Source organism: Acyrthosiphon pisum, chromosome X (assembly GCF_005508785.2).
Source record: "Acyrthosiphon pisum isolate AL4f chromosome X, pea_aphid_22Mar2018_4r6ur, whole genome shotgun sequence".
NCBI classification, from domain to species: Eukaryota; Metazoa; Arthropoda; class Insecta; order Hemiptera; family Aphididae; genus Acyrthosiphon; species Acyrthosiphon pisum.
This window is the reverse complement of record NC_042493.1, coordinates 77,728,860-77,741,648: the sequence shown is the minus strand read 5'-3', so window position 1 is coordinate 77,741,648 and position 12,789 is coordinate 77,728,860. Positions and strand designations below refer to the sequence as shown.

General features: G+C 31.2%; 1 protein-coding gene across 2 annotated transcripts in view; it reads right to left on the bottom strand.

The window, feature by feature from the left end:
• LOC100163966 (scavenger receptor class B member 1) overlaps nt 1–12,789 on the bottom strand; it is an 88,381-nt gene that overhangs the window by 43,843 nt on the left and 31,749 nt on the right. Inside the window, exon 1 of one of the 2 annotated variants that reach the window (XM_001947170.5) lies at nt 1,731–2,706. The exons of the other annotated variant lie outside the window; for it this stretch is intronic. Coding sequence (XP_001947205.2) covers nt 1,731–1,779 — 49 coding nt within the window. The 5' untranslated portion in view covers nt 1,780–2,706. Of the gene's footprint in view, nt 1–1,730; nt 2,707–12,789 lie in introns of those variants that run through there. 2 annotated transcript variants of the gene reach the window in all.

Here is a 12,789-nt window from a genome sequence, read left to right as displayed (position 1 = left end):
ATTTAATAAAAAATGAGAAACTGCAGACTGCAGATGATTTAAGTTTTTTTAGGGTAATTTTTTTAATATTATTAAAGTAAACTATACCATGTTTTTTAAAATAATTTTATTAGTAGATATTAGGTATTTAGGTACTCGTCTAACTTGAAAATGAATTCAAGTTCAATAGTATTACGACGCGGCGCTCAATAACAAGACGCCGTATTCGTTACCGCTCTAACTACTGCAAGGTTGAAACGTATGTCTACTTATATAATGTTTTAATATGTTACTATGAAGTTATCATTGTGAGTTTCAAACTCAAGTTTGTTTTATACATAATAATATATTATATAGACCAAGTTATATAATTGAGTATTATTTCCTTGTGGAAAAAATAGTCCAAAAAATTTGTATCAATCGTCTAAAAAAGGATCTTATATGTAGCTGTTCGAATAACATTATGCAAGTGAGTATAACAAGTGCATTGGTACGTTTTGGGTTACCTAATACGTTTGTTTTGGTGTGGATAGTATAAATATTAAATGTTTAATATCAATGTATTTGTCGATTGTACTATAAAATATGCTCTAATTTCGATACAATATTAATATGTTCAACCCTGACATTCAACTTTTAAAACAATAGAAAAAGCTTCCGATCAATGCCTATTGTCACCTGATCTGAAACCTAGTTTTGTTGTGAACTCAATGATCGCGAGTTACGTTTTTCATTGTCCATCTAATAGTATTTAAAGAATTTATTTCCAAACAAACAATTTTAATTATAGCCGACAATGCAATGACCACAAAGAAAACAACATACTTATTTAGTGTTTATTTTAAGAAATTTTTGGAATACTAACTATATGCCTATATTTAATATAGGGAATTGATAACTATATCAGATATTTTATACTCAAAAAATATTTGTAAATAATATTTTGATAATTATTGATAGGTAAATATTATTATTATATTAATATATTATTATACAATATTTTACACTCTAAATTATGTAAATACAAAAGAACAATGGCTAAGATAAAACACAATATGGTTTAAACATAAATATTTTCATTGTTCATACAGAAATTGATACAGTAATTCATTATTTTCATAAAATATAAGTGTATTATCAAAAATTTTACGCATCAAAATTACATAATATGTATATTAAGTTATTAAATTAGTACGATTTGTAAATAATTCAGGTACCTATAGCTCAAATTTTATTTTTTGAATTGATTTGAACGCTTGGTACATTTAAACAATTGCAAATATTTGTAATGTAATGTTTATTCTATAGAGACATTGTAGACATTGTTATTTGGAGAATAATGATTATCATGTTATTGTACACGTTTATAAAAAAATGCGATGAATGAAAAAATATTCGTAAAATATTTCGTGTCGATCATTTAATGTTAATTAATTTTTTTTTTCAAGTATCTGAACATGTATATTTGTGCGACTATTGACCTATAGCATCCAGACATAGCCTTTCGTCACAACCCGTCAAAACTCGTCGTCGGTAAAATGTATTCTATTTTAAATTTGCAGATGCAGAATAACGACACTATAATAATATACCTATACGTTAATCACTGAGTATAGTAATTTATTTAAACGTGTAACACGATACACACGCGTTCAATACGCATAGATAGGTTACATAATTATAATGCATGTACATATTTTGATTGTATTATTGCTGTAACATGATTGAATATTGTGTCGTCGGGCACTTACCGTGTCGGAAACGATTCGAAAAAATCGTTACGATTTTCATGATGACCATCGTGCGTTGTACAATACGATCGGAATTACGTGGATCGTCTATAATATGCGTACGATGCCGAGGTGTATCTTTGCTCGGCTCGCAGTTATTTGTCGTCGGCGGCGTCGTCTTTATAATACTATAATACTACGTGCGCGATAATGATTGTAATAAATATACGAGTATATCGCGGTTTATCACGTTTGGGAAAACTGTACCCAGCCCTGTGGTGGACGGGAAAAAATTTCTATTCCGATAGCGAAAAAAAATCTCCTCCGTCGCGTCGTCTCGGCGTGCGTTACACGTGCCCGCGCCACGCTCCGATATATTACTATAACAATATTATTACTATTGTTGTACCTATGAGTATAGGTGCCGAGTAAATTTTTTTTTTAAAATAATAATAATAATAATGATAATAATTTTATATCGAACTCGCGGTGAATGAAAAAAAAAAAAAATTAAACGAGAAAATTTTCTTTCAAAAAACAATCGTCCGGGCGGGGAGGCGAAACGCTTAGTAAAAATTTCGGAGACGAAAAAAATTGTCAATAGACCCGCGAGTGTCTATCGGCAAGTTAACTGGTCCCGGGATCATCCAAACGTCGACTGACGCGTACGCGTGTATACACTGCAGCAGCTGCCGGACGCCTTGTATCGCGTGCGTAGTGTTTTCGCGGTGGTGCGCGATGACGGCGAGACAACGGTCCGTCTGTGCGTCTCTCGCCGATGCCGAAACGGTGAGCGACCGATGCGAATCGGACCGACTGCAGCCGATACTATTATGCCCGACGACGGTAACACTAATAATTATAATGATAATATGGTATAATATTGTACTATGGTGGGCTCAGGTCGGGCTGGCCGATTATTCCCCGCGAATATACAATTTTTCGCTCCGTAATTTGCAGTATGCGATGCCGCCGCCGACCAACGGCCGTCCGTCGCGATTCCGCCGGATCGAATTGTCGAGAGTATATAGGCACTGCGGCGGCATTCGTCACCACCGCACCACCACCACCACAACCACAACCACAATCACAACCACCACCACCACCATCACCGGCATCATCATCACCACCGCCGCCGCAATCGGTCAGACAATGCAGTGATCGTGCGTGTAGAATACCACCACCACACGGTCACCGCAACCTCGGTATATACGCACATTCGGCCAATCTCCTGGTCGGTTCCACCTCCTTTGCAATCGGTCAAACGTATTTATGCACACACATATACATATACCTATATAGTAAATATAAGACGAGAAAAACTGCTGTGCTGTTCTATAATATACTAGATAAATTGCATATTTTATACACGTGTACCGTGTAGCATGTGCCCATAGATATTATTATTATTATTACTAACAGGTTTAATAGGTAGGTTCTATAGAATAACAAAGTAAAATGATGCATTTATCGTCGTTTTTGTATGTATATATATATCATGCGAGTTATTTTGTCTGCGAGATCTACGCCGAGCAGTCCGCGTATTTATTTATCACCAGCAGCAGGTAGGCATAATATGCTATACTGATTTATAGTAGAAATTATAGTAGAAATACGATCGCTCAAACCGACGTAAAAAAAAAACGCACTGGGTTATTTGCACCACATAATTTACATGTGATTCATAATCCTGCATCGGGATAATATGGAGATAATTTTACACCAGTTTGGACCAACGAATTTCTAGACGGTATACCCTTAAAATAGTATAAGGTTGAAGCAACTGGTCCGATACTTACGGGCTCTAGCCGGTTCCGGTCAGAAATAAGCTTTTCGAACCCGTCCGATGTTTTAATCTCGAACTCAAAGACTTTTCAATACCACCTCTGGAGAAAAACGCAGATGGCACATAACTTGCGTTATCACTGACATTTAAGTCATTCAAGTTTGCCTACCTAATTAATCACGGAGTACTAGAGTATCTCAAAATTGAAAATATGTTTGCCTAAAGTATCGATTGCGGTTTGTGGGTTTTTACAGTTTTATTATACTTACCACAAAACAACTACAGCATATAATATAGGCCACAGAGGTTCCCAACTAGGGTGCCACGAACTTTATTTAGGGTTCCGCAAAATTATTTGAAATATATAGCTGGGTTCCTCTGGATTTTTAACAAATGACTAAGGGTTCATCAAAAATGAAAAAAAGGTTGGGAACCTGTGATATAGGGATTACCTATAGCCCAATTAGGTGCAGAGATCGTGCAGGGAACTTGCCCAATGCCTTAATTTTTAAGTCAAATTCACTTAGATAATAACGATCTTTTAAATTAAACTTCGACTTAATTGGAAAGTGGATATATTATATCATCGGGAATAACAAATGTAAGTAAGTTAACTTACGTCAACCACGATAGATACAATATAAAACAATAAACTTGGACACGTCTTGTGTAACTTGTTTTAATACTGTAAATAGTTAATTTAATTCATCTAAAATGTTTAAATCCTTTAAAAATATATAGCCACTTAAATTATAGACAATATCAATATCAAAAAGTCATTGAAATATAAATACGTAACTAATATTGAGTAAAACATGCTGTGGTGAATTGCGATACCACCAGATTATAGCCTTGATAAATATTCAAGACCATCGCCCTAGGAATGGAACATTTACATAGATCTGTCATTGAACACATATTATGTAAAGAAGGTCCTCGATGGCTCGACCACCATAAGTGCAATTTTTATTTTTATTTAATTTTTCAAGAAAAAACGGCTAAAACGAATTGATTGTGACTCGTAGCTATTACTAGTTGTTTACAATTCTATATAGTTTATATAAGGATAGAGTACAGTAGGTGAACCGAAAGTTAACGTTATGTAGCCCCCCGCTGTTGTCATTTGGCGATTGAATTACTGTCAAAGTGTCAACCCAGCCGCTGTCCTCCCCCCTCCCACAAAACTTGATTCATAACTTTAATTCCAACTCTGCAACTATACCATAATATAAAATAATTAACGTTTGACATTTTTCAAATGCATATTTCAAATTGCAACGGAAAATATCCGTAGGCCCGCATACTTCGTTCGTATCATATACCTAGGTGTCTCCGTAGAGTGGCGTAGGCACAATGCCAGCTGGGCAACTGATATTCGTACGATTAAAACTAGGTACCTAGTCATTGTAATTTAGTCCGGTAGGTAATAAAACGTTTTTATGCATAGTTCGTAGGTATCATAGACACAACACACACACATATTATTACATTGATAACTATACAGGCTGACACGTATTTTCGTCGTCGTAAAGAATATGTTTTACAGTTTTGCTCGTTAAGCATTCGGAAAGGATGTTTGAATTTATTTCGCGTACACCTCTTGTATACGAGTAGGTATATAGGTATACTACGTTTTTGGCATCTGTACACGCCTCGCTGTCAAAGTATGATTTCGTGTTCAACCTACTACTATAATACCTAATAAGTAATAACTATTACGATATTGTATATGTGTGCAAGAGTGTTTATATGGGAAAGACTATTATTATTATTGTTGTTGTTGTTATTATTGCTGTTTATGAAATAACAGTTTCTTAATACACGTGGTGTGTTTACGGGTAAACGACGCTACGGATTATAATATTATACCTACACGGTACATACTCAAGGAAGTCAAAACGAGTCGTAGATAACGTCGGTAGCGTTTAGATATTATATTGATAAGAGGTGCAACAGGTGATATGATGACTCTCCGGCGCCAAATGTCCGAACTCACACGCCCACGTGTAGCAAGACCGTCAAGTTCATAATTGTGACGACGAGTTCCTATTGGATTTTTTGAGACGACAACCAACGAGTTTTTGCTTTCGTGTAGTCGTGTAGATACTAAATATACTACATGCTATATTGCTATTCCTATATACTACACTACTCATAGCATACAATTTTTGTTTTTGATCAGAAATGCTTTCAAATGACATCCAAATCAGTTTTCATTGAATTTAAATTTAACACAATCCATTACAGTGACCCGCTTGTAATCTACTGTACAGCAGAGCGACACTCACTTTCCGACCTTTTTTTTTTTATTGAACTAAAAAACATCAACTAAACACGTTATTAGTTTTTGATTCTAAATCATAGTTGTTACGTCATAATAAACAAGATTGCTAGGTATATAAAGTTAACAATCGTATTAATATATAATAATCATATAAATGCATAGTAATGTTAATTATATATATCTTACATCTATTTTTGCTGAAATGCATTATACAAGTACAGTTTTTCTTATGAAGGTTATCATATTTGTGGTGTTTTCAGTGCTGGATCACTTTTAAAAATACACTTTTATGTATTTTAATTTTTAAGTTTTTTACAAAAACTTCTACAAAGATTTTCAGTTAATGGAAAAAAAAAATTGTAAAAACCTCTTATAATTAGTATAATTACCGGGATTGTTTTCTGGTAAAACTATATTATCATCACTATTTGGTTTGTTATTTTATTAATTATATATTGTTAATCAATGTTCATGTGCAATAGGTACCTATAATATTTATAAAACTAATACTTGTTTAATTTTAAATTTATCTGGTACCATAGGTATTATCGCAGTGATGCATTTATGTTGCAACAAACGTATTAATACGCGATGTTAATCGCAATGGAAAACGAAGAAACGAGAAAGAAAATTAATGAAATAATATGTTTTATACTACGGTTAAAGACGTCATCAGTCATCACTGGTGAAGATATAAAATAATAAAGTCGTTTACCAAAATTAGGCACAGTCGTACGGATTCCGTCTTCCTATGTAATTATAATATTCACAACAACTCATATTCGTAAATCATAGAAAATTAACAAAACCGTTTTTTGTTGGCTGCCATAATTAACGTGGAAAACACGTTCTGGAATTACACGGTTATATTATAGTCCTCGGTGGAAATAAAATATAATAGGTATATAGATAATAGTCGGTACCTACTATTATAGTATAAGTATAATACTTATGTACAATTGCAGTGATGAGCAATAATAATATGAATGAAAAATAAGTAGGAACCTGTATAATTATCAATTGGCCGACAAGAAGGGCAAGTTCAACAATTTGTTTAAAGGAGAAACGGGATGTAACTGCTCTACTTCGAAGTAATTATATACACAAATAACAGCGATAAAAATCATATTACGTAAACAATTCGGTAGATAACAATGGCGGTATTAACCAAAAAAATCCACACGGAGATTGCGTTAGTTACCTCGTATTGAAATAGGATTATAATTTAAAATTCATTTTGACTTAAATATTAATAGTGAGTAGTGATAAAATAAATATTTTTGTCGGAAATCATCATCGGAAATTACTTATATTAGGAATTATAATTTATAACGTGTAGACTAATTCTTGACGTTACAATAAAAACTCTCCGACAGAGTACCGATATTATTCGTCACGTTTAATAGGCAATAGCCAAGTATAAAGGGTGTTCATCCCTATTTTCTACTTTAAAAATAAATTTATTATAATAAAGTATACTTTGGTGTTTTTTGAATTATTAAGTAGGAATACTTAAATGTTGACGACTATATTATTAACTTATTTATTATTATCAAATACTTGGATTCTTTATGAATTGTACCAAGTTTCTTGCGGCGATACAAACTATCCTATATAGTATATACCAGATACCTATACCTATATGAATATATTATTATAAATTTATACTTTACTGTAGTGTATTTTTTTTTTATTATTGCTTATTTGCACAATTTGTAATATATTTGGTAAAGTATAGGAATCTGTTGAAAAAGTAAAAAAAAATAAGCCCTTCAACAAACCTACCTATACAATGACGTGTTACGTTTATTATGAATTGTGTAAGTCATTGTATTTGAAAAACGATTCCTAGGTAAATTATCCGGAATTTTCAGAATTTTCTCGCCTTTTAACTTTCAGAATAGTTTTTTCTTCGTGGATAGGGAAACTTTAACGGAATAATAAAAATAATAAGACCGTTTCAGATGAAGATCTTTGATGATGCCTTTTAGATGAGTTCTCAGGTCTCTATACAAATACGAAGCAGTGCACAAAATGCATACCTTTTTTGCAACATAAAAATATTTAGTGGAAAAAAAATTGACAATTTAACTCAATACGCTTTGCTTTGGATTTCTAAAAGAAATTTCCATCGTGTAATAAATCGCGTGCAATATGGGTCTTCTGTCGATAGGAGATACGCGCGGATTTCGGTCCACCTATAGTTCAGTGTATAGATATTGAAAATTTGAAATGCAATACGTTATGTATAACACGACCTCAAAAACAATTTTTTTCTACGAGATGATCGTGCTGATTTAACACATTTATACATACTTACGCTGTACATACTAATCGACAACCATTCCATTCCGTTTCCATATTATAATAATAAGCGCCACCGCCGCCAGTCGTATAATCTCGTTATTACACTTCTGATAATCTGTGAGTATTCGATAATTTATTATTATTAGCATTTACGACTCATGAATTTATAATATAGTAATAGTTGCTTCGTAAATAAATTTTCCAAAACATGAATGGATACTTAGTTCAGCCACCTACGTCGGGGATAAAAAATCTATGAAATTTTATTTACTTATTTATTGCTATATTGAAATGTGATAATTGACAACTAACAAAATAAAAAAGATTTAAGATTTAAATTATTTATAAAACACCTTATGTCCTAATTAGTGGTACATATATTAAATTATTTATTTCTGTTCATTTGTAAGGTAATAAAAAAAACTAGAAATATGTAAAAAAAAAATGTAAATGTACACATAAAATCACGAATGTATATAATGATATAACCGCAGTTTCTATGGTATTAGGTAGGTACTCAAGATTCAGAGATAAGTGATAACGTATTGCGTTATAATACGTAATCCCTTTATAATTAATAACAGAATGTTTGACCTGATAATACGATTTTGGGTGGTCTTTTAAGGTTTAATAAAAAGTTTACAAAAAGTTATTATATAATCTATTAATTTACGATTTATATTTAATAAATAATAATGATTTATTTTTGGGTCTTTTAGTGTTAAACTTTAAATATTTACACGTTTGAATTGAAATAGTATATTTATTATGTAACCATTATCCCCGAATCCATCCATCAATCACTATTCACTAGGGCGAAACGAGACGACTAACAAGGAAATACTAAAACTCATCAATTAAATTTATATTAATAAATCATAGTAATAACAGCAAGCATAATACGTATATATCATATAATTGTACTGTTGTATTATAGGTATATAAATGAAGATTTTTCAGCCAATGGCCTAGATGCCAAAGCTTTTCCTAATAAAAAAAAAAATATATATCTTATATAATATTATTTTAAATATTACCGAAATATGGCACCCAGACTATAAGCAGTAAATTAGAACGAGGTTTTTCCAATAATTAGCTAAGGCCCAGGATTCACTTATTATTATAATAAAAAATTCATTAAGCGACTTTTCTACACGTTCTCCAATAAGATAAATATACTTGTAATATTTACCTAAGCCGTACATAACTACATTTTAAAAAAAATGTATTTTACCCTAAATAATGGTTACATACTATGTACATGAATCTACTAATGTAAAAACAAATTGGCATTTTTTGTTTTGCTCTGAATCTAGAAAAATTATATTAATAGGTAGGTAATTCAAAAAACAAAAAAATATTATTATGATAGTTATATAATATAATACATTGTGTTTATAACATAGTAGGTAGTTTACTGATCATAGGTACATTAGCCGTATGTACCTATAACTACAATTCATTTTTTTTCAATTTCAATAAATACTTAACTAATTTACTTACAATCTATATACCAAGCATAAGAATAACAATGTGATACATATAGCTTGATGGCCGAAGGGTGTGGATGGGGATACCATTCGATAACATATTATCTCATGTCTATATCCCAGACAGTATTTTTCAATGATTATATTATAAAAGTATTATAATAACGCGGTTATACTAATGTCTAGTATTATAATCACGAATAATTTTAGTATAGTATTAGTATAGTGTAGTATTTTAGTATGTTATAGTAATATTTTTAAACAAAAAAAGCTAGATGAGCTCAAGTGAGGCAATCGTTGTTTAAGGTGGTTTCGGTAAGTAGTACAGTTTAATAATAATAAGAAAAAAAAACAATATAGTATATATTCAATATAATTTTGTAAACGACCAAACATCAGAAGGCCGCTATACTTTTTAATTCTTCATCATTGTCATGTCCATATTATATTTCCTTTTATCGTAGATTAATATTATTATAGGTACTAGAAACTATAAATATTACAGAGAAGATCACCGTGTTTTTTGTTATCCCGTTCTTCTGTGTTAGCTATATAAAAAAACACAGTGGCCCATCCTGTATACAGACACGAACGAAGCTAATGTAGACATCAATCGCTAATAAATTAGCAACGGTATATTTTGCTGATTCGTTTGCCGTCGTCTATATTTGGATTTCATATAATTTAAGTGGTGTTACAAAATCCGGATAAATATATTACAGACATTGCTTACCAGCTATATTTTATATTTTAGTATACGATATAATATGAGTAATATTATATATTTTGAACTATAATAATGTTTTTATGTTAAATCTTGTTCGACATAATACGAACTGGAAATTGGAATTTCTACTATATTATAATCGTTTTCGTGTCAATGTCGAATTTTAATTTAACTTTTACAAGATTGTAAGTAGAAACATACGTTTTGTAAAGGGCAAGCTCTAGAGTCCAGATCACAACTGGTTACAGAACTTTGACGACAAGTGACTCATTATAATATACTTAGCGAAGACTTGATAAAAACACACGAACACATATTTTTAATCGACTCTAGTCCAACAAATCTCATTATGTACCAGACGACAGTCACAAACACTGTAATTTAGTATAATAATAATTGAACCGGAGAAGTCGGAGCACCATCAGCCGTTCTTAGTGACGAATACATAACTCTAAGGGTGGGGATCAGTGAAGTGAACCAACCTAAACTGTGTATAACAAATTGCCATTTTAAGAGATATTCACAATGCTCCATAGATAAAAAATAAAGTGTCATTGTAGTGTATGAAAATAATAATTTTAAATTCACACAAATTCAAAGTCCTACGTAAATGCAGTGTTTTATAAATTATCCTCTATATGGTCAATCAAATATGGATTGTAATAAAACGTATATAAGCATTAGGTACCTACCCACATGTTTATTACAATTTGTATCAAAATTTTATACTAAAAAAATTAAAACATAAGAATCAATTGTATTTAATTTTTTATCAATTTATTTGTCTATTAATTCTTTAGCAATGACGGCTGCCGGCGATCGGGTTGTATCTACTATCATTGTGTGGCGGCTTAGAAAGTGGGGGTCAATGAAATGGACGATGGCGAAGACGTGAAACAAGTGATTAATTCTGTTGTCTACTGCAGTGGTTATAAACCTTTTTCAAATCGCGACCCACATTTTTTAAGATTTTGTGATGTGACACCTTCTAAGTATTGTTTCATCAAAATTTAATTTAATTACCTTTTTTTTTTTTTTTATTGTGGTACGAGGACTGGAGGAGGAACTATGGTGCCAGTACTTCTCCTCAGGTGCCAGTACTTCTCCTCGAATGCCAGTACTTCTCCTCAAAATGCCAGTACTTCTCCTCGAAGGTGCCAGTACTTCTCCTCAAATTTAATTTAATTACCTACCAATGAAATATTTAAAAGTATATTTTGATTTTTTATTTTGATTTAAAATTTAATTAATTATAAAATGACAGCTATATGAAGGAACTGATAATTATAAATATTTGTAACTATTATCCGGTTATCACACCTTAACAAATAATTAACTATATTTTATTTTTAAAATAATATAGTATTATATGAAAAACCATTTCATTCTATATTTTTGGTGACCCCCGGGTTGAAAACAGCTGCAAGTAAAGTATATATTTAATATAAAGTACTATAAATGGAGTAGGTACAGTAAGTTGTGCTATATACAATTATTAAATTACCTCCATATATTATAATATGTGAAGTATCTACCTAAGTATTATAACGAAATAACTACTTACATTACAAATTATGTTTTTAATTTGTTTCTAAAAAGCATTATTTTCCCTATACGTGTTTTTTTTTTTTTTTAATAAATGTTAAGTGAATATCTGACCTCCAAATCACACCATTAAATACGCCCCTGACCACTCTCAACAATAAACATGATAATATAACATTATGTAAATACTTCAGGTACGTAATCTACTTTTTGATAATAAATATTATATATAATATATATATCACTTAGTTAGCACTTAACAGTTATCGTTCAGATTAATCAGTTGTCTGAATTTGTCACTATATGACAAATATATTTCAAAGGTATATATTATTATACCCCAACACGTTATACTTAATATAATATACTGACGATTTATCCAGTCAAAGGCCTGAAAAATATCATTAAGTCTTAGGTTGCATAGGTACTTGAAAACAACTGGTTTTTGTTTCGATAAATTCGATTAAACTCGTCAAATTATTTTCATTTCCGGCATAGTTTTGACTGTTTAATTTCGTGTATTTAGACGTCCCAATTGTTTGTATAAGCAATGTCGACTAAATTGTCGTGTTTTCTGCTTTTCATTCAAACGATAAATGTGATTTTTTTTGGATTTTTACTATCTTACTGACGGTTAACCGGATAACGTAATCAATCAATATAGTTTCGTAATTAACATGCAGTTATTACAGTTGTCATTTCGAAAGTCTCTGATACGTACCTACGATACAAATTTGGAATAATAGTTTGCAAGTTGCAACACTCAACAAAACATCGCTTGATTTTAATATTTTACCTGTCTGACAAGTTTATTTTTCGTGTCATTGACCTTCACCACACGTGTTATATAATACATATATTATAAAATAATTATAGTTATCCTCTTTTAGGCTATTACTATAATGGTATTAAAATATTGTTATGATGCAGTGTGCAGATAT